Below are 25,245 nucleotides of genomic sequence, written 5' to 3' on the forward strand. Positions count from 1 at the left end.
CTCTCTCTCTCCTTTTCCTAACTAAAGTCTTGCCCCTCTGTACCCTAGTCACGTACAAACGAACTCACACAACACCACAATACTCCTCGTCTTTCTTCTCTTTTTTTTCTTCTTCATCCATGTTCGTCCAACTCGAACGACGAGGAAAAGGAAGAAGGATAGACTAAGCACGTGGAATTCGAAAGGGTGAGGAGTGAAGGGAGAAATGGAGAAAGAGAGAGAAGGATACTTTCTCTCTTTCTCTCTCTCTCTCTCTCTCTCTCTCTCTCTTTCATACCCTAATGGAATATATCGCGATTTATCAATTAGAGGAGTCTTATCACGCGTTAAAATCGGAGTAACGCGAACGCTCGTGCGTGTCACGGTCGATGCGTGCAGCAGCAACTTCGTCGTTCTCTCTCTCTCTCTCTCTCTCTCTCTTTCTCTCTCTCCCTCTCTCTCTTTCTCTCTCCCTCTTTTTCTCTCTCTATCTATCTCTATCTCGTCTGTTCCGCCTATTATATCGAATATCTCTCACGTGGCTTATGTAATTCCTAAAGGAGTAGTAGCAGTAGAAGTAGCAGAAGTAGCAGTAGCAGCAGAAGCATATATGTATGCTTCTACCACACATACATATATATATATATATATATATATATATATATATATATGTATGTAGAAGCACTTCCTATATTATACAGTGAAGTGCTTATGCCACGAACGCTGAAAGAGCAAGAGAGAGAAAGAGGTAGGTAACCATACGACGACTACGTCGACGTTGACGACGACGACGACGACGACACGACGACGACGACGAAGGTGACTCATCGTCTTTTTATCGATGCCCTGAGAATGAGAGGGCGGAGGAGAGGGACAGCAAAGAGAGAGAGAAACTTCCTCTCTCTCTCTCTCTCTCTCTCTCTCTCTCTCTCTCTCTCTCTCTCTCTCTCTCTCTCTCTCTCTCTCTCTCTCTCTCTCACACTCCTCGAGCGTAAAGAATAAAGAGTCCTTTTATCGTTCCGATCTTCACGGTGTAGCGACGCTTTAAACGATTTCCCAACTTACGCGAAGGTGGTTTTCTACGATTGCGCTTTAGCTCTCTCGAGACAAAACGGCGACGGCAGTTCGAGCAAATATACGTTGGAAAATATTGTAACTCTTAGCGAAGAGAAAGAGAAAGAGAAAGAGTAGGAGAAGGAGAAGGAGAAAAATGTGTGTATGTGTGTGTACGCGAAATATATATATATATATTTTTAGATCTATAGCAATCTTGGTATTTTCCGATCGCACCCGTTCTATCGTAAGAATAATACGTTGAATGCTTGTCTCTCGAGTCTGTCGTCGTCTATCGTCTCGTTTCGTCGTCGTTGTCGTTGTCTACGATCGATTTTTCTCTAGTTGAAATGTAATCCGAGTAGGGTCGGCGACAGTGTTTGTTTTATCGAAGAATTCTTAATAAATACTTTGTAGAATTGTCCTTATGCGATCGTCCGAGTGAGGATAGATTTAAAGGAAGAGACAGATTGATAAATAATATCCTTTTAAACTGACCTGCCTCGTGCTTGAAAAGAAATCTCGACTGGAGGTTCGAGAAAGAAACGAAAAAAAGAAATGATAGGAAATAGAGATTGAGTACGAGAGAGAAAAACATAGATACATAGAGAGAGAGAAAGAGAGAGAGAGAGAATCTGGTCGACGAATGAGAAGAACGATTTATCTCGCATAGCTTGGAATAGGCAGAATAGAGCAGCGTCGTCTGGTACGAGCGTAGGCACGGAGTATGGACGCAGGGCTCCGACCTACGAATCGATAACACATGGCAGCATATAGGCACATACTGAACTGACCACAGAATGCCATCCGCGCGCCACCCATCGAGGATTTAGCTCCTAGCCACCCTCTCGAACCACCCGCTCAGTGACCACCCAACCACCCACCTCTACCCAGCTCTCGGCCGCATCCTTCTGACTACGACGCAATACGCAGGAAACTCCGCACGAAACTCGGTACGAAACTCGCTCTCTCTCTCTCTCTCTCTCTCTCTCTCTCTCTCTCTCTCTCTCTCTCTCTCTCTCTCTCTCTGCACGCCTAAACACGGCGAGGACGACGACGATGTCGAAGTTGATGATCGACCCTTCCATCCCCTTTCTCTCTCTCTCTCTCTCCCTCTCTCTGTCCCTCTGCTGTCTGTCTGTCTGTGTCTCTGTCTCTCTCTTTCTCATCCCCAATCCCGTTCACAGAGCGGAGCCAACCGTTCTATTACGACAGAGACAGGGTATTGTGGTTAATGCCGTACTACCGTAAATTACGTGAAAACGATAGACCACTACAGACTACTGCTCCTGATGCTGATGCCGATGCCGATGCCGATGCCGATGCTGATGTTGATGCTTATACTCCGTAGCTTCAGCTAGCTCTAACTAGCTGGATCCTTCCTTGTCCTGTATAGTTTAGACTACCTGTACGATCTTATGCTAGTAGCCACTTTCTGTGAGTCCAACTATTAAGTAAATTGACCGATCGTAAACTAGCGAGCCAAGATTTTGGCTAGACCAGACTTACTCCGTTAGACGATCGATGTTCCTCGTAAGTAAACGTCTATCGCTGTACATATGTACATATGTATATATATATACATATATATATACATATATGTGTGTATGTATGTTTGCATGTATCCACGTAGTAAATATATTCTTCGGATAGAAGAAAACTTTGCCATTTCTTGGAAGATCGCCAATGGATATTGCGATGAAAGAAGGGAAGAGTTAAGACAATGAGAGTTTCTCATTATCGTTGGTATGATAAAGAAGGAGAGAAAATAGGGGAAAGAGAATTAGCGCGAATAGGATAGGATCGGGTGAGTCTAGGGAGGATATGCTTAGGGTAAACTCGAGCGAGTGTCAGGTTATAAACCGATAAGATCGGTTATCAATGTGGACGAAGGAAAATGCGTATCGTTAAAAGCAGACGATGACGTAAGCAGAAGTAATAGCCAACAGTCAAGATGTGTACTTTATCTAGTCGCGTTAATTCGCAAGTAAATAAGCAAAAAGGATATTAAGTTCTTTGAAACGTTGAACTTATCGTTGAGAGAACGTTGATTTTTCGAACGGCGATATAAATGTCCTATATAAATAATTCAAAGTTCGTGAGAGCAATCGGAGGAAAAAAGGAAAAGAAAAAGATGAAGATGAAGAGGAAGAGGAAGAAGAAGAAGAAAAAGAAGAAAAATAAGAAGAAGAAGAAGAAGGATGAAACGTCGCATTTCTCTACTTACTTTTATCGTTCTCGTCGTCAAACGAGACACGATTGAAATATCTTCTCTTACTTTACGCAAAAGGGTAATAACGTTGTATACATAGAAACACACACATACACACACATACATATACCAAGAGACGGACGGGGACCACCCTGTTACCTCATCCTCATCCTCATCCTCATCCTCATCCATCTCGTCCTCCTCCTCTCGTCGAACAGAAAGTCGAGCTACATAGTTCGTTCTCTACCGCGAATTAACGATAATAAAGCGACCTCCAATTAGTACGTTCCGTTCAAAGTCACCTTATCGAATATATATATACACACACACACGTACACATACATACATACATACTATGAGGGTGCTAAAGCATTGCCGTCTTTTGTCGTTGACTTTGTCATGCTTATGCGATTCCAATACATACATACGTACATACACACACGCGCGCGTATCCACATACACAGGCTTTGTATAAATAATGCAAGTACTTCGTCTTCTGTGGCCTAGAGTGTGGGGAAAGAGGTAAAGCTTTCCGATTTGCGAGGACTTCGAGCAAGGGAGCTATTTAGAAATCTTCACCTTTTACGAATAAGAGAAGCGCGAGTAGGTACTTCGCGATGAAACTACAAAGTGGAGAAAGAGAGAGAAAGAGAGAGAAAGATGGAAATAGGAAGAAGGAAAGCCGTCCGCTGATTTGTTCGACACAAAGGGGGAAATTAAAAAGTAGAGAGAGGGAGAGAGAAGAAAAAGAGAGATAAGAAAAAAAGGAGAAGCTATTAACCGCGACGGGCAAAACGAAAGAAGAAGTCCCTCGTCCTTCCGCCTATGGAATCGATTTAAATCGATCCTACGTTTTTAACTTCGTTTTTTTTTTTTAACTTTCAAACGACGCGCGTGACTTCATTCTCGAGGAGCCCCTGGTACCCGCATATAATACGTAGGTATATACAAATTATGCATATGCTGTGGCCCATATAAAGTAAAATGATCGATTAAAGATTATTCCTTGTGGATCCAATTCAAATTTCCATTATATGTTTGTTAATATTTATTAATAAATATTTATATGTTTATATATATAAATATATATATATATATAGAGAGAGAGAGAGAGAAAGAGAAAGAGGAGCAGAGATGATAATATAATATTACAGATAATACTACGAAAGAAAAATGTCTGGTGCAATTGGAATTTGATATATCAAAGGATTCGATCTAACAAAAGCTTATTTCAGTTGGAAATAATTATCGACTACTGTAAGCTCGGTATATAACGAGCGGAGCATCAGCGCGAAGACAGACGCTTACAAAGCAACTAGTATACGTCGCTTCCAGGATTGTACGTAGGTACTGCTACTATCTACTATAGTAGATTTCGAAGAGAAAGAGAGAGAGAGAGAGAACCGTTGAACCTGACGGATTACTGGAGTTAGTCGAAAATCGAGACTGTTATAAATTAAGGGCACGAAGTGGCACGTGCAAACGAGTCAAGGAAGGGAGAGGAAGAAAGAGCAAGAGAAAGATAGATAGAGAAAGAGAGAAAGAAAGAGAGAGAGAGAGAGATTCTCGCACAAACGATCGACCTCGATTGCCAGAGGAAAGTTTCGCTCTGCTCTCGATATCTCCGTTCGTAATATTCCTTCCTGGTCTGCGACTAAGCGAGGAAGAAGACGAAGACGAAGATGGCGCCAGGACGATCAGAGACCGTATATATCCACTTTGTTACATACACGCTACCTATCCAAGTACATACAGAGAAAGATATATATATACGTATATGTATTTGTGTGTGTGTACATAAACACGCGCGCGCAGATTCACAGTATAGTAGACATATACGACCGTACGAAAAGCGTCGAGTTCTCGTCGAAGAAGACGGAAGAGATGAGAAAAAGGAAGCGGAGAGTCGGTATGGAGAGGCAAGGTATCGGTGCTCTAAAGGAAGAAGGGTATAGAGAGAAAGAGAGAGAGAGAGAGAGAGAGAAAGAGAGAGAGAGACCAAGCCAAAGAGAGAGGAGAGCTCTTGATCTTTCGAGGCAATTAAATGAATTTCCACTCGGCTGGAATAGCAAACGTTTAGACTGCTCTACGTAAGATATTTCAGCGAGGTAACTCTCTCTCTCTCTCTCTCTCTTTCACTCCTTCCTTTCCTACCCCTCTCTCTCTTTCTCTGTGAGATATCAGAGACGTAATATCGAGAAGGATGAGGAGAAGGAGAAGAAGGAGGTTGAGAAGGAGGCGTAGTTTGTGGGCTAGAAGTAATACACGAGAACCTGCCAGCCTTCCTCCCTCTCTACCTACCACCCCCTTTACCCAACCTCCCTCCTATCTGACTGTTCCATCCTTCTCCTGCATTCGTCTTGCCTGCCTGCCTGCCTGCCTGCCTGCCTACTTGTCTAGTCCCCTGCCTGCCTACCTGCCTGCCTGTCTGCCTGTTCACTTGCTTACTTGCCTGCCTGCCTGCCTGCTTGCTTACTTGCTTGCTTGCTTGCTTGCTTGCCTGCTTGCTTGCTTGCTTGCCCGCCCGTCTGTCGCCGGCTCTCTCTCTGCTTGTCCGTCTGACTGTCGGTGATGTAGCAAACCCGGCCTGGCTGTCTCTCTGTCTGCCGCATGTCGCCGACTCGAATCGATTCCGTAGCTAACAATGCACGCCCGAACGAAGCGAACTCGGTTCCCTGTACCTTAATTCCCTTTCTTTCCTTCTTCTTCTTCTTCTTCTTCTTCTTCCTCTTGTTTCTCTTCTTTTTTCTTTTTGCTTTCTTTTTTTCCTTCTTATCGGAATAATTTCAATTTCATAAAATTTCAGTATACCTAAATAAATCTTTTCGAGATCGCGAGAAAGTAATTTAATAAAAAAATAAATTGCGAGGTTGTATCGATAGTAACGTATATTTAATCAATTAGTTAAGTATATGTTCAACGCGTATTACGAAGTTCTCCACTCGATATTTTTCTAATTCTTTTTTTAATATATATATATATATATATATATATATATATATATATACACTTGAAAAAGCTCGAAGAAAGGTCGGCAATATCTCTATCCTCTCGCGAATAGATTTGTAATACGGTCGAGCGAAATCAAAAGAAAGAAAGAAGGAAAGAAAGAAAAAAGGAATGAAAGAAGTAACGGTGATTCTCCTCTCGAAACGCGAGGCCCGCGGCTACGAGACGGCGCGACGGATAGATGAGAAAGAAAATGAAAGAAAAAAAAAAGACAGAAAAGAAGAAGAAGAAGAAGAAGAAGAAGAAGAAGAAGAAGAGAGATAGCTAAGAACGAAGCGTTCTTGATCTCTCTTTTGGCTTGCGTCCCCAGTGAGGACATACGTATACACGATCGGTGCCAATGTGATCACCGGGGGGATCCAACGAATCCAACGAATCCTCGGCACGTCGCCGAGCAAGAGTTCGGCCAGGGGGGAAAGGTTAAACGTTTCGCCGATGCGACGACCTTTGTCCTAACCCTCGAGAGCCTCGCAATTAGTCGACGGACTGACAATGAGAAGAGAGCGTGCTTAAGATTATTTCCTTCCTTCCTTCCTTCTCTCTCTCTCTCTCTTTCTCTCTATCTATCTCTTTTTTTTCATTTCCTTGTCCCTTCAAAAACTCGTGAACTCGTAACTAAGCTTTACTCTCTCTTTCTCTCTTTCTATCTCTTTCTTAAGTGCCATTAAAACCAATAAAACTCATCGCACGAATCGAACTCAAAGTACGATCTTATCTATGATCGAAGACCAGTACTGATCTATACATAAGTATTTACTTATCCATGATTTAATTTAATAGGTATTCGAGAAATTCATTCATATTCGTGAAAATTAACGCGTTAGTATTTCTTGGTCTAAGGTTAGGAAGTATGTATAATTTCCTCTGTACATGGGTTATGCCTCGGAGGAGAGTAGATAGATACCTTACCTACCTATCTACCATATCAATCGCACGGCCATACAAAATCCATATACATGTACCTAGGCCAAACTGTGAAACTCGCTTTAATGATTAATTCGCGACACGCTTCAGAGGAATTCGAACGACTTCTCCTTTGACAGCTCTAGGATATATATATATATCGAAATGACGACGAAACAATATTTGTTCCAAGCTCTACGAAAATTCTCTTCTTCTTTTTCTTTTTCTTCTTCTTATTCCTCCTCCTCCTCCCCCATCCCTCTCTCTTTCTCTCTTTCTCTTTCTTTGCAATATTAATATCCATCCACGAGAGACTCGAAGCAAATGTCATGATATTTTTACATTTCAGAACGAAGTATCCAATTGTGCAAAGGAATATATAATTGGGTACGTGAAATTTCTTCATTCGAAATATACAGAAACGAGAGTCGATCGATTTGCGAGAGGTATTAACGAATCAACGATCGAGCTTCACAAGCTTATTACAAGAGGTAATAAAATAAGATTGAGGAGAAACGAAGAGAGAAAGAAAGAGAGAGAGAAAGAGAGTACGAGAAAGAAAAAGAGAAAAGGAGAGAGGCCTCGATCCGACGGACGATTCCACTCGCGAGCTCGTCGTTCCGTATTTTAGTCTCACGTTAACGGACGCGACAGGTGCAGAGAGCGACCGCGGGCGACGCCAACACCGGAGGTAGCAGCTGTTAACTATGTTTTTCGTGTCTGCCAACGTGAAACGCACCTATCTCCTCCTCCTCTTCCTCCTCCTCCTTCTTCCCCCTCTCCCTCTTCATCCCTACTCTCTAACGCTTTTACCAAATCACCCCTTACTCCTTCCTCCCGAACTACCCCCCCGTCTATCTCTATTTCACGTTTAGTGCATCTATTCTCTTACTATTTCTATTTCTCTATCTCTATCTCTTTCTCTTTCTCTTTCTCTTTTTCTTTTTCTTTCTCCGTCTCTTTCTCTTTCCCTATCGATGGTCTCTTCCAACTGCTATCTTCGTTCTTGTCTACGATTCTCAAAGCCAACAAGAGAAACTGCAACGACACATCTGTTAATGTTCTAACCATTAAATCTTGTAACATACGGTTCTACACTTTGTTACGTTTTAATAATATTAAATTCCTCTTGAACCCTGGACACTTTATAAGTATCTTAGGTTTTCTCCTCTATCAAGAATCTAACGTACTTTCTAAGACGGTTTCTAATCGTGAAATACAAACGGTCGTAACAAAAATACCGTGTTTCTTATGGGTGGTCTTCCACAACTCGTAAGTTTTCATAGCTATCATCGCTTACACAACAACGAGCCTCTGGATTTCCCGATTTTCTTCTTCTTCTTCTTCTTCTTCTTCTTCTTCTTAGTACTATAACCGTACGTTAGGCCTGTCAAACACGTGGCCCGAAACATATTTCTATTCCTTAAAATGTGTGTATGCGTGTGTATAAATATAAATATAAATATATATATATGTAAAAGCCGAACGTATCGACCCACGCAAATAGGATTCCGTATCTTCTAAGTTATGTTACGTTATAATTTAACACGTGCGAAGAAGATGTAGTTTAGCAGTTATATCTACCAATACACACACACACTATCTCACCGTCTATGAAAAATGATAAATGATAATTAACATTTTAGGTGTATTCTGACAAAATTGTTGCAAAATTTTGAAAGCTTTTGGCAGCTTTCTATGCGACGACTTGGCTCGAAATAAATACTTTGGTTCGACGCGAAAATCAAGCGACGTTGGATTCGATGTATGGTGTATGGTGTATCGTTGAGGGACGATAACAACATTTCCTATAAGTTTCAAGTAAAATTTCAAGTTAAATTGTTTTCTTTTTTTTTTTTTTTTTTAATCGATTAAATGTAATTACATCGACTGAATTAGAGCGACCATCTTGTATCTTTGAAAAAACAGAGAAAGAGAAAGCAAAAAATAAAAAAGCAGAAGAAAAAAGAAAAAACTTTACGCAAGAAATCGATGATTACTTTTTTATCTCGTAATCGTCACAAATTTATTTACACGATTACGAACGACGTTCGCCGTTAAACACACTTTCCGCGCGAAATTAAGAACGAACTTTTTCGCAATTATGTTCTCGCGAGTACGAAGTTTCAAGGTTGGCCTCCTTCCTAGAGAAAGGAAACTACGTTTCCATTTTTTCTTCTCTCTCTCTCTCTCTTTCACCATACCAACGATAAAGTGGGGTCAAGAAGACGGATATGCGAGCTCTCGTATCCGACGAAGTGCGAGCGAAATGAGTCACACCTAACATAACGCGTCTGAAAATACATTGAGAGAAAAAGAGAGACAGAGAGAAAAAGAAAGAGAGAGAGAGAAAGAGAGAGAGAGAGAGAAAGGAGAATACAGCGAAAGAGACGCGAGACGTGAGAGAATGCATCGAGGGACTCGCGATACGCGTTTAAGTTTCAAAATGATCTTTTACCGTTTATATTTACCGTATCGAGGCTCGTCATCGTCTCTCCGTTATGGATGGAGTAAAAAAACGGAAAGGAGAAGAGCAGGGAAATAAAAAATAAGAGGAGAAAAAAAAGTAAACGATAAATTCGCGAAACGAAAACAAAAAAAAAAAAACAAAACAAAAAAAGAAATAGAAAGAAAGAAAATGCGATTGATGATCTAGCTGGCACGGGAACTCGGACTCTTTTCTTCTTTTCTTTCTTTCTTTCTTTTTTCTTTTTTGTTTCTTTTTTTTTTTAAATCCTTTTTTCGTTTCGTTCCAAACGAACCCTCGAAAACGAACATCGACATCGAAATGATTTTTCATACGTGACCATCGGTTGTTATCATCGTTTTGGAAACGGCACGTTATCGTGTCCGGATGGGAAACCGGTAGAGAGGAGCAAGTCGTGCGCGTTACACACGGACGTACACGAGCACACAACACATATGTATATAGAGACATGTGTATGTGGACGAATAGGCTAGCCTATGCGAAACGGTATACCGGCGCGACACAAAGGAATAAAGAAACGCCGATCGTCGGCGGGGCGTGACGAGCCGATAAAACAAGCAATAGGGTAAAGAGCGTGGGATAGAGTGAGAGAGAGAGAGAGAGAGAGAGAGAGAGAGAGAGAAAGAGAGAGAGAGAGGTAGACAGGCAGGCAGACAGACAAGCAGACAGACAGACAGAGAGACAGCGAGAGAGGACGAAAAAAAAAGAGAAGTATAAGAGAAAAGAAAGAAAAAAGAGAAAATAGAAAAAGAGAGAGAAGGAGAAAGAGAGGGAGAGAGAGAGAGAGAGAGGGACGTTTCATTTTCGACGTTTTAGTTCGCGACATCTGCGACCGAGAAATGGCTGCTGTTCGACGTCGTTGGATAGTATGACGATGGTCTAAAGGGAAAGGGGATAGGAAAAGGAGAAGGAGGAGGAGGAGGAGGAGGAGGAGGTGGAGGTGGATGGGCTCGCTCGACAGCCGAATTAATTGGAAGTTTTAAGGTAATTGGAATCGATAACGGTGAGGTGAATAAGAGCTGCCGCGCGAGTTTCGAACGGCAATGCGGCTTCGGGAGGTGCTGCGTTTTCGAGCACAAGAGCAAAGACTGACTAAACGAAGTTAGATTCGTTTATAAGATCGGAAAAGGATCGTGCGTTCTTCGAGTAGCAGGAAAACAAAAAAGAAAAATTAAAGAAAAAAAGAAAAGAGAAGGGAAAAAGAAGTGACATAAAAAATAGAAAAAATAATTAAATACAAGAAGTAGAAAGAGAAAAGAAGAGAGAGAAAAGATTGGAAGAAGCTCGATGATGAAAAATAGGGGGGAGGGGATTAAAAAAAATGAAATAAAATAAAAATATAAAAAAACAAGACAGAAAAAGGAAAAAAGAAAAGAATGAAAGACTATCGGTATCAAGAAATATTATTGCTCCTTGGTCTACTATAATCTCGTACAATACGGAACCCCGTACTCATACACATTTCTATCGTAGAAAAGGGAGGAGAGGAAAACGGGCAGTGAATCCTCCCACTTTAATATCCCGCTTTCGTCCCAATCGACCTAATTGGAATCGAGCGTACGAATTTCACGAGGACGAAGTACTCGTAGGATCGTAACGTCGTTACTGGGCATCGCGACGAGGGTGAGTCCTTCCCTTGTCTGCCATAGCTAGCCCTTCCCCCCTCGTCGTCGTCGTCGTCGTCGTCGACGTCGACGTCGACGTCGACGTCGTTTCTACCGATCGTTCCGGTAGCACTGGCGGAATCGATCGATCGAGTGTTCTCATAGTCGATACTCCTCGTGTACCAATGCGTTCGATATATATATGTGTGTGTGTATATATATATTATATATATATATGTAGATATATATACGCATATATACATACATATATAGAGTCGTCGAACACAGGAACACTAATATACTCATCGTCCTAAGGCTCTTCTCTGCTACGAGCCATACGTACATGGATTCGACACAACAGGAAGAGACCGCGCGAGATACGAAACGACGTGCTTCACGATGTGAAATACCAAATTGAAGGAGCATTTAGACGTTACAACTACCCCTCTACCGTGTTTCTATCCATCCATCCATCCATCCATCCATTCATCCATCCATCCATCCATCCATCTATCCATCCATCCATCCATCCACCCATCCATCCATCCATCTATATATCTATCTATTCTGTTCCTAGTTACGCAGGTGAAACACAGAACCGTAACGCACATACATACAAATACACGCATAACTGCGTTCTACGTATTCTACCTGGTACGACGAACGATACACATATCGCACGGAATTATGCGAACGATACACTGATACGAGGGAGAAGATCGAGTTCTACGAAGGAATATTATGCGAAACCATTATGTGTCACTCCCAGAACTCCGTGACGACCGTAACGAAATACGTTAAGATGAAATATCAAATTAACAAAGTACCTTGCTTATTGTGTTACTACGCGGCGATTACGTCACTTTCCTTCCTTAACTCTTCTCCGCCCTCGCCAGAGGATCGCGTTAAAATGCCTGACGTTATATACTTATTCATTGTGTTTCTTTTTCCTTCTACGTAAGTACGTACGCGTTTCTCGATCCAACTATAACGTATGATACTTAATTATCGGTTTTTAAAAATATTACATCTGTTTTGCGTATTCGTAGAATTATCATTATCTCTCTCTCTCTCTCTCTTTTTTTATCAACGACACGCGTTATCGTTTCATTTTTAACGCGATAAAATAAATTTCAATGTATTGCATAAGTGTGCACGTGAAAATGAATGCTCTTTTTTTATTTTTTTCCCCCTTTTTCTTTTTTCCTTTTTCCTACCGACGGACTCGGAAATTTTTCGTTAATAAAACCTGACGCGCGTAATACGTAATATAATTGGAAGGAAAATTATGGAGCAAGAGATTTATGTCCACCATTCGGTATTATTTTTGGAATCTATAAAACTTACAGAAGAGAAAAAAATAGAAAGGAAAAGAAAACAAAAGAGATAATTCCGACGAAAAATATCGTGCACCTATATCCGAAACTATTCCGTTGTATCTTGAATTCCGTATTCGAATCACTTGCTTTCTCGCAGTAAGCAGACCATCAAACGATAGTTTCCAACAACGAACTTGACCAACTTCTGATCGATGTTCTTTGACCACGGACACGAGACTATAGTAAACTATCTCCGTAGTGACCGGTGACGCGCGAACCGTAATTGAATTTCTGCAACGATTAAACCGCACAAAACTATACATAACTATATATATATATATATATATATAGTTATGTATAGTTATATATATATATATACATACATACATACATACATACACGATATATAGTTAAGTTACGTGTTGTGTTGGCGTTCAAATCCAATCACATTTCCCGAAATAAATTTGAAAATTGTTCGAAATTTCAAAAATTAAAGTACGAGAACGCATCCATGGATCCTATCTCATTCAAGAAAGAGAGAAAGAGAGAAAGACAGGGAGAGAGAGAGAGAGAGAAATAGATAAATATAGAGATAAACCGAGTTCTTTCATCGTAGCAAATTAATCTAGCTTCTCGTAAGATCTTGTCCTTGGAAGATGGCCGACGATCGTAGAAAAGAAGGAAAGACGACCGTCCATGGTAGACGTACGAAAACGATAATAGCCACTCTCCTTTATTCCCAAGTCAAAAAATGAGCCTTTATTTCATCGTCGGAACGCGAGGAAAGCCGCGTTTCTGGCACCTAAACGGGCAAGAAACGAGACGTGTAGACTCCATAGAGAATGACTAAGTGGAGGGGAGAGAGAAAGATAAAGAGAGAGAGAGAAAAGTTTGGTGTCTCGGTCGAAGGCAATGTAGGAAAAGGGACAGGCTGCCAACCGAGGTCCGGTTGGTCTACGTAATGCAATGGTTTATTGCTAATATTTCCTCGAGAGAGTAATATTGGCTCCTAGAACCGAGATAGTTTCTCTTATATCCAGCGAGAAATCTTTAAGGACGTTACTCGGTGTTTCCGTTGGTATTGGTATTGATGTTGGCGTTGATGTTGGTATTGTTGTTGCGTTGTTACCACGTTCAACGCCATACTCTTGGGAGAAAAGGTTGAAAACGAGTATCAACGCGAGCGTGTTCGCGCGGCTCCACCTCTATGAGAAGAGGAAACCTTCAAAAGAACATTACTCTTCCTGACTATTATCAGACTGGAGAAGTCACATATAAGCGATAGAAAAGATATATTTACGTATTTCTTTCTTTCTTTCTTTCTTTCTTTCTTTCTTTCTTTCTTTTTTTCTTTCGAATTATACGATCGTTTTTATTTTTTACTTTGTTTTGTCCAAAGATAAACTTTCTTTTTTTCTTCCTTTCCTTCCTTTTCTTTTTCTTTTTTCTTATATCACGTTTCGTTGCATAACGTTTATTATTAATATGTATGATAGTAGGCAAGAAAACATATTAATTTTGTTTATACATTTACTCTCTCTCTCTCTCTCTCTCTCTCTCTCTCTTAATCACGATGCGTTTGTCGTTCGTGCTCGTAAATACTAAGCGACTCTGCTCATTCTCAGATCTCCAATATATTTAGGATAAAGATTCCTTTTCTCGAACTATTACGAACGTAAATATGACACTTTAGTTGAAATTTATCGAATATTTTATTATACACCGACGAATCGCTTTGCCAAATATCTCTCGTCGAACTTAACGGGGACGAGATAACCATATCCAAACTGACTGTCTTTCTTTCTCTCTTTCTTATTTCTTTTCTTTCTCCAAGATTTATGAGAATTATCACGACGAAAATATACGTCGAACGAAACATTAAAATATAGGCTTCTTCTTCCTATTTCAAAGAGAAAAAGATAGAAAGAGAGTAGAAAGCTGATTTTCAAAGCTGATTCTCTTCTTTTTAAATGGCGATATAGACAGATAGAGATAGAAAGAAAGAGAAAGACAGACCATCCTGAACACACGAGAGATAGAGGCTACGAGTCGCGTGGGATGAAATAAATCGGTGTGTACGACTCCAAATGCGAGGTTGTTTCGTTGGCCGGATTAAACGTAACGAGTGCCATTCTTTGCCATTCTTGCGAGAGAAAGAGAGAAAGATATAGATAGATAGATAAACAGATAGATAGATAGTTAGATAGAAAGAGGAGTGAGAAAGAGAGGAACGTGCGAGAAGAGACTGTCGTGGATCGACGGACAAGCGAGCCTTTCAGACGAGCCATACGACGACATTAATAGCTTCCAGAATTAAACGACGTCGACGTCGACGTCGTCGTCGACGACGATCGACGACGACGACGACGACGACGACGACAACGGCGATGAACCGACAAGAGAGAAACTCGACGATCGTCTCGATTTCTATTTCTCTTGTCTATCTTTTTTCTCTCTCTTCCTTTTTTTTTTTATTTATTTTATTTTCTATTATATATTTTGAAATAATCCATTCGTAATCATTGGAATGAATCGATTCGCACGTAATATTGTGAAAAATGAAAATGACGGGAAAAGATAATAAAAAAGAAAAAAAGATGATAAAAAGAAAAGAAATGAAAAAATGAATCAAAGCGAAATAGATAAACGCATTCGTTATATTTATCTATCTCTCGATTATCTTATCTCCATATCAAAAGTCTCTGTTTCTTTTCATATCGGCAAAGATAACGTTTTGTCCCGTTGACTACGATCGCCAAGTTATTTCCGTTATTACTTCGCTCGCTCGCTCGCTCGCTCGTTCGCTCGCTCGTTCGCTCATCGCGACTCTTAAGATACATATACAGATATACACGTATATACACGCACACAATAAGGACAATTTAATGCGTCGAACTCCGATCGTACGTGCCGATATACGCGCGAGCGCGCACATGTATTCGTTCGTTCACGTGTACGTCCCAATGAAAGAGACTTCTATGAGGAAAAAGCCATACTCGAGAGTCTGATTTTATCTTTATCCGTATTATTACGTCAGATATCAACGAATTCCGTACGATCGTACTTGGTAAGTTTGTGTTTCATACATACGCTACATATCTATACACGCGCTATATATCTGTGTACAAAATTATTTAAAAAAAGAAAAAAACAAACTTTTCTAAGCTCGTAATTATTAATAAATAATAGAATAAATACAGTCGTTAATGTTTATTGGAAATAATAAAATAAAAAAAAAAAAACATTATCTATAAGATATAATTGATCTTTAAAAATCCACGTAGGAACTTTTGGCCCACCCTCTGCGTATATCGAAATAATATGGTTTTAATCGGTATTATTATTTTTAACGTATCATTATCCCCTCCTCCGTACGCGTATACGTAAGTACGTTATATCGCGTATCACCCGTGAGAATTTCCGCGTTCGCGAAGAGAAATTGTAATCGATTCGTTAAATGGTTAGAATACGTAGACGTGTTCACAATTATGATAAGAGATATATACCGACATATTGATGCATTCTAATTCAACGATTACCTTCCGTTACTATATCTATATATGAGAAAACGTTACCAGTTAGATAGGTTCTCGTCATCGTCATCGTAATAATATAATGGAATTGTTATGAAACGCATCAATCCAAACACTATGGAATTTCTCCATTGTCGTAGAAGCAAATTCCTTCCTCTTAAACTTCGACCAGTTCGTAAGTGCTACGTACCTTTTGATATATAGATACATACGCACACGTTATATATATATAATATATAATATATATACGTAAGTATCCATATACCTATTTGAGAACGCGTTAACTTGTCACACGGTACGTATATATTCTACATAGATTTCGACGTTCATTCAAATAAAAAAATACGTATCGAACGAAACATATAAAAGAGTAAATATATATTTATATATTTATATCGTTGTAACGTACAGTTTGATTGATCGAAAAATTCTTAAAAATAATCTTAAAACTCTTGTTACTCTTTCTTTCTTTTTTTTAGTCTAATTTCTATTTCCCATTTTTCAGATCGTAATAATTAGAAGCTCGACGACTACGAACGGATAATAATTTTTCGAGAAAGCTTGACTGATTTGTCAAATCGTCTAAATACTTTTATCCCCAGGCCATCTCGTTATTACCGTAGCTCTGTATATATTAGACGTAAAAAATTTCTCTTTTCTGACTCCGGATCGATTTATTCTTTGACGAGGAATATAATTCGAAGGTTAAAAGAAAAAAAAAGGAATAAAGAGAAAAGAAAAGAAAAAAAGAAGAGGGGAAAAAAGTAAAGGAAAAGAGAAAAGAAAAAAGTATGATAGAGATCGACGTTCCCTTATTTAATCAGAGAAAAGGGTCTATTTGCGTCGTCGGGCCTTCAAACGTAGTACGAGAACTTTCTCGAGATAAAAGATTATACGCGATTTTTACGCAGCAAGTATATAAGTCTTTTTTCACCCCAACCCCCTTTTCTCGCTTCTGCTCCCACCCCCGCCCTCTCACCTATCCAATTCGTCGAACTCGCGAAAAGAACGACTTTCTCTCCCCGTCGATGAGTCGTCGTCGTCGTCGTCGTCGCTGTCGACGACGACGACGACGTCGACCCTCAGGCGTTGAATAATTGTCTCTATTAATAACTGCAAATTCAATTTTCACATTCAATATCCACGAGAGAAGGCATTTAGACGAGAAAAGAGAGAGAGAGAGAGAGAGCGAGAGAGCCACACCCTACTCGTATCTTTGCTACCACCCCGCCCATTTAATCGTGCACGCTGTTATATATATATATACCTATACCTATATCTACACCTCTACACGTATACACACTTATATATATATATATGCGTTTCTTACGAATAAGATCGTCGACCCTATACAGTATAAAATCGTGAAAGTAACGTCGCGAAAATATTTGTTTCTCCCCTCGCTACGATTAATATAATTTTCTTTTCTTTTTATCAAAGATAAACAAATTCTATCGTCGATTTATATTCGATTATAATATAATAAGTAGATATAAACGTAGCTGCTAGTTACTCTTTAATGACTCATACGTTTAAAAAAACGTACGTACGAAAGACGTACTCTCGTTAAAAAAAAAATAAAATAAAATAAAATAAAGGAAATAAAACAATGACGGTATATCGATTATTTTTGATCGTCGAGCATCGTAAAGTCAACGATTAGAATATAATAATGTTGCGTGTATTACCTTGATACTGTCGTAGCAAGCAGTGACCCGTCCATTCTGCACCTCGACGTTGGCTGGTGGATGAGCGAACTTGCACTCCGTGTCAGGCCTGGTACACTTGTTGCGTTGAAACTCTCTGCAAACCTCGAGCTGTAGCCACCGCGAGTCCTTGCCATTGAGTAGGTTATTCATATTGACCATTGCCATTCTCCTAGTCCAAGAAGAACGTACGAGAGACTTGTATCTCTCTTTCTTTCTTTCTTTCTTTCTTTCTTTCTTTCTTACTTTCTTACTTTCTCTCTCTGTCTTTGTCTATCTCGCTGTTTTAAGCGAGAAGAAGAAGAAGAAGATGAAGAAGAAGAACAAGAAAAAGAAGAAGAAGAAGAAGAAGAAGAAGAAGAAGTAGTAGTAGTAGTAGTAACGCTTGGCTAGACCGACCAAGAACAAGAAGTTGTTGTGATTGTATTGTCGTCGTCGAAGCTTCCTTCCTTTTACTTATTATTCTTTCTTTCTTTATTTATCTATTTTCTATCTTTCTCTTCTTTTCTTCTTGCGTTCACTCGCGTCGATCGATCTTTTGTCAATGAGATATATATGTATATATTTGTATGTATATATATGCGTGTATGTATATATATATACATACATACATACACACACACTTGTTTTCTCTTCTTTCTTTCTCTTTAATCGAGAGCCTTCGACCACGCGGCACCTAGATGGATTTCGTGAATCGAGGTCTTTCAAATTCTCTCACATACGCTTCCTACGCGAAGTAGAAGAAAAACAAACACACTCTCACGCACGCACGCACGCACGCACGCAAACAAACACACAAAAACACACACGGAGAAATAGACACAAGCAGCAAGAAGTCCAATCACCCTCTTTCTCTCAGACCTCGGAACCACGGAATCGCAAAAGTTGCCGCGGGTCGGTTGCGTACTTACTACGAACCACCACCCTTCGTACCTTTCCGTAGAAAACGACGAATGGAATAACTTTGTTTTCTTTCCTCCTTCCCTTTTCGATATTTCTTCTTGGACAAATACGTGGCTTGTGTTGTCCTCGTAGTAATTTATTATTATTCCCGCGGGATTATTATCGCGAAACTTTTTCTTTCTTCCGTTCGACTACGACTTTCGTTAACGGGAACCGTGAATGATCCGGAGGACGTTGCGCGTCCTTATATTCCCGTCCGAATACCGCGAAGCGCTTATTCTCGACGGCCCGTGCGCTTTATTAGGTGTCTCGTTATCGATCCGGTTGATCGGTCGGTCGGTCGGTCGGTCGATCGGTCGGTCGGTCGGTTGGTTGGTTGGTTGGTTGGTCGGCTGTACGTATCAGTCGTAGTAAACAGAAACTAGACTGATTGTTGTTGCGCTGCTACTACTGCTCCTGTTGTCTGTTGTTGTTGTTGTTGTTGTTACTGCTCTGCACGGCGATGGGTTTTAGAAGAGATTTTGCGGCGAAATAAAGGAGAAGTGCGAACTGATGATGATGATGATGTACGTACGTACGTACGTACGTACGTATCTACGAGTCAGAGTTATTGGAGTGAAAGAGAGAAAGAAAGAGAGAGAGAGAGAGAAAGAGAGAGAAAGAGAGAAAGAGAGAGAAAGAGAGAGAGAAAGCTTTCTTGCAAAAGGGCGAACACCACTCCGTTTTTCGTTGTTTCCGTTGCTCCGTTATTAGTACTGTTCTTTCTTTCGTTCTTGTTTTGTTCGTTCGTTCGTTTATTTATTTGTTTGCTTTCTTATTACTTTTTGATGGAAGCTCCAAAAACGTTGTACGCTGTGTGCGTTTTTCTACTACTTGTACGTGTGTTGCTGGCTTAGCTGCTGACACTCGTCGACTCACGGAAGATCTCGGACTTGTCCGAGGAAGAAATACAAGTAGTAGTAGTGTAGTAGTAGGTAATAGTAGAGTAGTAATAGTAATAGTAGTAACAGTAGTAATAGTAGTAGTGGTGGTAGAAGAAGACAAAGATGAAGAAAGAGCCGATCACTCCGTTATTTTGTTCCTTTAAAAGGCCTTTTCCTCTCTCTCCAAGCTCCGCGAACTCCTTTCTCTCCTTTTCCTTTCCTTACACCCTCCTCCTTCTCTACTCTACTCCGTAACTCTTCTCTTTTCGAGCGAGCAAAGCTTGTGGAAGCCTTCGAAGCTCTCTAAACGTCGACGAAGACGACGACAACGATGATAGTTGTTGTTGTCGTTGTTGTTTTTTTCTTGTCGATGTTGTCGATGTGTCGTTGTTCTATAGGCGCGATCGTTGCTTTTTATACAGTCTACTATTGGCGATACTGCTGCTGCTTCTGCTGCTGCTGGTGATGGTGGTGGTACTGTTGATGCCACTGCTGTTGTGCTGCTGCTGGTGCTGCTGCTACTGCTGCTGCTGCTGCTGCTGCTGTTGCTACTACTGCTGCTGCTGCTGCTGCTGTCGATGTAGTGGCATGTACTGTATGTATACGTGTCTCAAAAAGCCGCTGGTGGTGTCCTTCAAGCCGGTTTCAAGCCAACGCGTGTCTCGTGTCGAGTCTACTGGAAAGGAAGGTCGGTCAGGAGGAATCGAAAGTTATAAAAAAGATTGGAGAGAGATAGCGATCCGATTTGGAAGAGCGGTACTTAGACGCGCGCTCTATCGATAGGAGATCAAGTGAGCGAGTGAGAGAGGTGAGTTGTAATAAACATAGCTTTTGTGAATTTGTAAATAATAAGAGAGAGAGAGAGAGGGGGGGAGAGAGAAACAGACAGACAGATAGATAGAGAGAAAAAGAGAGAGAGATTTCGGTATACAGAAGAAACAAAAATAGAGAAAAAAAGAGAGAGGGGGAGAGAAAGAGAAGGATAAGCACGTGAAAGGCTAAAAAGCGAGTAGTGGGGTAGAACAGAGAGAAGGAGGAGGAGAAAAAGAAGAAGAAGTAGGGGAAGGAGAGGGGAGCAAAGGTCCGGTTCGTAGGTCGATCCGTGTCGGGTCGAAGGACGAAGGCCTGTGAGAAGCTGGAAGAGAATAGAGAGAAGGGATTTGGATAGAAAGAAAGAAAGACAGAAAGAGAAAAAGAGCAAGACCGAAAGAGATAGATAGATAAAGAGAGAGAGAGAGAGAGAGGGTGGGGAGAATTGCGAGTTAGCGAGTGACGTTGCGCTTCCGTTCTTCGGATTTACGTCATTTATTCGGCGCGCTCCAGAGGCTCCTCCCTTATGCTCGGACTCCGGATTCTGCTGTTCTGGAAACATACCAAAAGCGAAAACTCGCGTTACTGCGGATGCAAAGGCTTAAAATGCTTCTTGTTCCAAGGGTGGGGCAAAAGGGTGAGGGGGAGGGGTTGGAAGACTACGCGGGGTTCCAGAGGCTAAAGGATCCGAGTCGGCGAATACAGCGGGATAGAAAAAGACGGAAAAGGATAAGAGAAAATCAGAGAGAGAGAGAGAGAGAGAGAGTATCGAGGACTCTACTAGTCGAAAGGGTCGAGCAAAGGGCGTCGAGTAATACGGAGAGTACTAGCAGTCGGGTTTTCGAGGGAGCGAAAAGCTTAGGCCGAAAAGATAAGAGATATATCTATATATGTATATATGTATGTATGTACGTATGCATATATAAATGTGTATATATATATATATATATATATATATATATAAACAGAGAGAAAGAGAGAGAGAATTTAGAAAAAGCGCAAGGACTACCGGTGCAAGCACGCCTAATTAAGTGGCGCGAAGCATATGTAATGCCGAGGATCCAATAACGAAAGATAATAACGCCACAAATTTTTTCCCTCCCTGGCGTATATCTTTTCTTTTTTTCTTCTTTTCCTTCTTCTTTTTTTCTGTCTCGTGTCTCGTTTTTCACCCCTTTCTCTCTTCTGTATCTTCTCTATTTCTTTCTTTCTTTCTTTGTTTTCTTTTGTGCATCCTATAATTTTCTCTTTTTTTTTTTTTTTCATATACACACGAAAATAGCTACGTATTTTCTTTAATACGCACACACACCGCACGCACACCCACACTCGTTTACTTTTTATTTATTTATATATTTATTTATGTATTTCGTCCGTCGCTTTGGTTTTTTTCTCCTCTTGCTTTTTCCTCCTCTCGTTTCTTTTTTAATTTACTTATCTTTTTCTATTTCTTCCGCGCTTTTTTTTTTTCTTTTGTCCTTCGTCTAACAAGTACGACCCGCCTCTTTCACGCTCCCGTTATTGTTAATTGTCCATTGCCAAGAGATGAAGAGAGAAAGAGAGAGAGAAAGAGAGAGGGAGAGAGAGAGATTCGCGCGGTTATAGACTTGACGCTAATAAGATAGATAATATGCCGTGCAACAAAGTATATTCGCACTTCGTAGAATATCCTTTAAACGATAATTCGTCGTTTCTTGGGATAAGCGAACTTGGAAAATCGGACTCTTTCCTGTTAGAGACAACGTGTTAAAATTAGGAACGACGTATCGCTTAAAGTCTTTTGTTTTTCAGAAATACGAAAGATAACTACTATGGTAAACTTAACGACATAATTACTGAGAGACCTCACATAGAAAAAGGATAATCTGTGAAAGCCACCGAGAGGTTTAGAAAGCTAAATAATTTCACGTATTTATCGAACGTTTAAAATTCGGAAAAATTTTCGAAAAAGTATTTTAAAGATATATGTATATACATATATACTATGTCGAACGAGTCTTCATATAGATAATTCTAATTTCTATATCCATTTAAAACTTACTCAATGTTTCATTAAATTTACGACTGTGGTTTAAATACTTAAATACTCGGTGGTATCGGTTACAATAGTCTTTTGTGTTTGGAAATAGGAGAGATTGTAGCAAACTTAACGACATAATTACCGAAACACCCTTCCATAGAAAAAGGATAATCTATTAACGATACGCGAAAGGGTTTAGAAAGTCAAAACGATTTCACGTATTTACCGCACAACTAAAAGACGTCAAAATTTTCAACGACACAGGTATATACCACGTTTCATCGACTGTTCAAGTAGATAATCCCAATTTCTATATAACCATTTACTACGCTTCATTGTATTTTACAACCGTGGTTTAGGTACTCGGTATCGGTTACAATAGTCCTTCGTGTTTAGAAATACGGAAGGTGTCGGTAAACTAAACGACATAATTACCGGGACAACCCCCATAGAAAAAGGATAATCTGTGAAAGGGACCGAAAGAAAGGTTTACAAACCCAAACAATTTCACGCGTTTACCGAATGGCTAAAAGTCAAAAAGTTTGCGAGGAAAGGTCTTAAGGTGTCTATATATATATATATATATACACATATATATAAAATATATATATAGGAGTACAAAACATGGGCTTTTTGTATATTGCCGTTTCCTCTTTCGACTTTCATCGAAGCGTTAAGCCACGCGCACGGGTCACAGCTTGTCTCGAGATAATCGTACTACCTGGGTCGTCAGGTAGATAGGTGGGTAAGGTGTAGTTGATGTTTTCGAACTACCAACCAACCAACCAACAAAAAGAGACAGCGAGAGAGAGAGAGAGAAAGATGGACAGACAGACAAACAGAGAAACAGGTACTTAGGTACGACGGTTTCTCTTAAAAGAGAGAATACACGAAGAGGGATGAAAATAGAGAAGAGGTATGAACGGGCGCTCGTGCAGGCGCCCTTTTTTCCTGAAGCAACTCACTGCGAACAACACTGCTAGAAAAAAGGGCAATAAGTCTTAGCCGGAAAATGAGACGGGTGTATATAGGTACGTATGTATAGTATGGTATAATAATATAGTATAGTATGGGTATATACGTATGGATGTATATATGTATATAATGGAGATGACACGTGCTCGAGCTAAAGTCCTCGAGTGTCAATCATAAGAGCATAAGAGATTTAGAACGAGCATATTTATCATCGAGTTAACGAAAAAAGAAAAGAAAGAAAGAAAAAATCCTATCTAATGGTGGCCCTTGTTTATGATATCGCTGTCATCGTTATTATATAATACGTAGGATTTTATATATATATATATATATATAATAACTAGATAAACACTACTACGACTTTCGTATTATATTACAGGAACGATAATACGATATTCATTTATATCATAAATCCGATTGTATGATTATAAATTGTGTATCGAGTAGCTTACACGTCGGTGAGTCGGAAAATGAACGTTCTAAAAGAAGAAGAAGAAAGAAAGAGAAAGAAAAGTCAAAGTTCAAAGAGGAAAATGTGCGCAAATAAAAGAAAAACTTTCGTTCTTATTCTCATACGAGTAAAAATAAAAAGAAAAAGAAGAAGAAGAAGAAGAAGAAGAAGAAGAGGAAGAAGAATAAGGTAAAAAAAAAAAAAAAGAGAGAAATCGTAAATAGAGAGTACGTTTTTGTAAGCTTCAAAAGGGGATGGGCATAAGTAACCCCTTAAGCCGAGTTCTCGGCTTCTGTCGTTGCGCGTGGGAAAGCTTCTCGCGGAAAAGTAGAGATGGGTGGGTGGGTGGTTGGGTGGGTGGGTGAGTGAGTGAGTGAGTGGGAACCGTAACTTCTTTCCGAAGTGTCTACCGTGTGCTGTTCGCGCGCTAACTCGCGAGAGACATAACACATCCACCTTGATCTCGAGCATACGTTAACCGTTGAAAAACTGCGTTTACTTATACGAAACATAAACATTACTTTGAGAAAAAGAGATAGAGACAGAGACAGAGATAGAGATAGAGATAGAGATAGAGATAGAGATAGAGATAGAGATAGAGATAGATAGATAGAGAAAGAGAGAACGTAGCTCTTATCCGCGGTTCGTCCGTTTATCGCCCGTGTGTACTTTATGTGCGACGCGGAGACGGTTAAAAAGTAAAGGAAAATGTACACAGATAAGTACGGACTATGCACATGTGTATATATGTACATAGTGTGTGTATGTGTATATATATAATATATATATATATGTCTGTGTGTGGGATGTGTACACGTATGTACGCATGTACTGGACAGAAAGGAGACTATAGTACAATTTCACGTCGCGCAAAATAAGCCGCTTAGGAAAAGCGGCAGCGAATCGCAATTTCTCTCGCAACTCTCTGACAACACGAATTTACGTTGTCGTGCGCGATCGTAACGCGGCCTGCGAAGAAAAACATAGAACGAATGAGGAAAAAAAAGAGAAGAAAAAAAGAACAACCCCATGTTTTCCTCTGATATCGATGAGAAGGGTAACGATGAGAAGGAGTAGGAGATCGTCGAAGAATCGTCGATCTAATCGTCCATTGGAATACTAACGAATCGATCTTTATTATTATTATTATTATTATTATTATTATTATTATTATTATTATTATTATTATTATTATTTTATTGATCAAAGATACGTAATTAATTTGCGACCTTTTCTTTCTTCTTCTTTTTTTATTTACCTCTTTTATCTTTCATAGTAATCAAGTAAGATGCGAAAGATAAAAAGTCGATATTCTGATGAAACTGTAGTAGAGTGTGTAAGCCGATGAAGAAGCAAA

At 40.0% G+C, this 25,245-nt stretch overlaps 1 protein-coding gene across 22 annotated transcripts in view; it reads right to left on the reverse strand.

Annotated features, from left to right (window-relative positions):
* The window catches only part of LOC127063440 (mediator of RNA polymerase II transcription subunit 15-like), a 378,635-nt gene that overhangs the window by 334,294 nt on the left and 19,096 nt on the right, over positions 1-25,245 (reverse strand). For 12 of the 22 annotated variants that reach the window (XM_050993320.1, XM_050993428.1, XM_050993391.1 and 9 more), the window contains exons 2-3: positions 18,718-20,305; positions 17,789-18,087 (exon numbers count right to left, since the gene is read on the reverse strand). The exons of 1 other annotated variant lie outside the window; for it this stretch is intronic. In XM_050993320.1, coding sequence (XP_050849277.1) covers positions 17,789-17,974 — 186 coding nt within the window. In that variant the 5' untranslated portion in view covers positions 17,975-18,087; positions 18,718-20,305. Of the gene's footprint in view, positions 1-17,788; positions 18,088-18,717; positions 20,309-20,932; positions 20,995-25,245 lie in introns of those variants that run through there. 9 more of the 22 variants (XM_050993338.1, XM_050993259.1, XM_050993330.1 and 6 more) reach the window with 7 other exon arrangements.

This window comes from Vespula vulgaris, chromosome 1 (genome assembly GCF_905475345.1).
Source record: "Vespula vulgaris chromosome 1, iyVesVulg1.1, whole genome shotgun sequence".
NCBI lineage: Eukaryota > Metazoa > Arthropoda > Insecta > Hymenoptera > Vespidae > Vespula > Vespula vulgaris.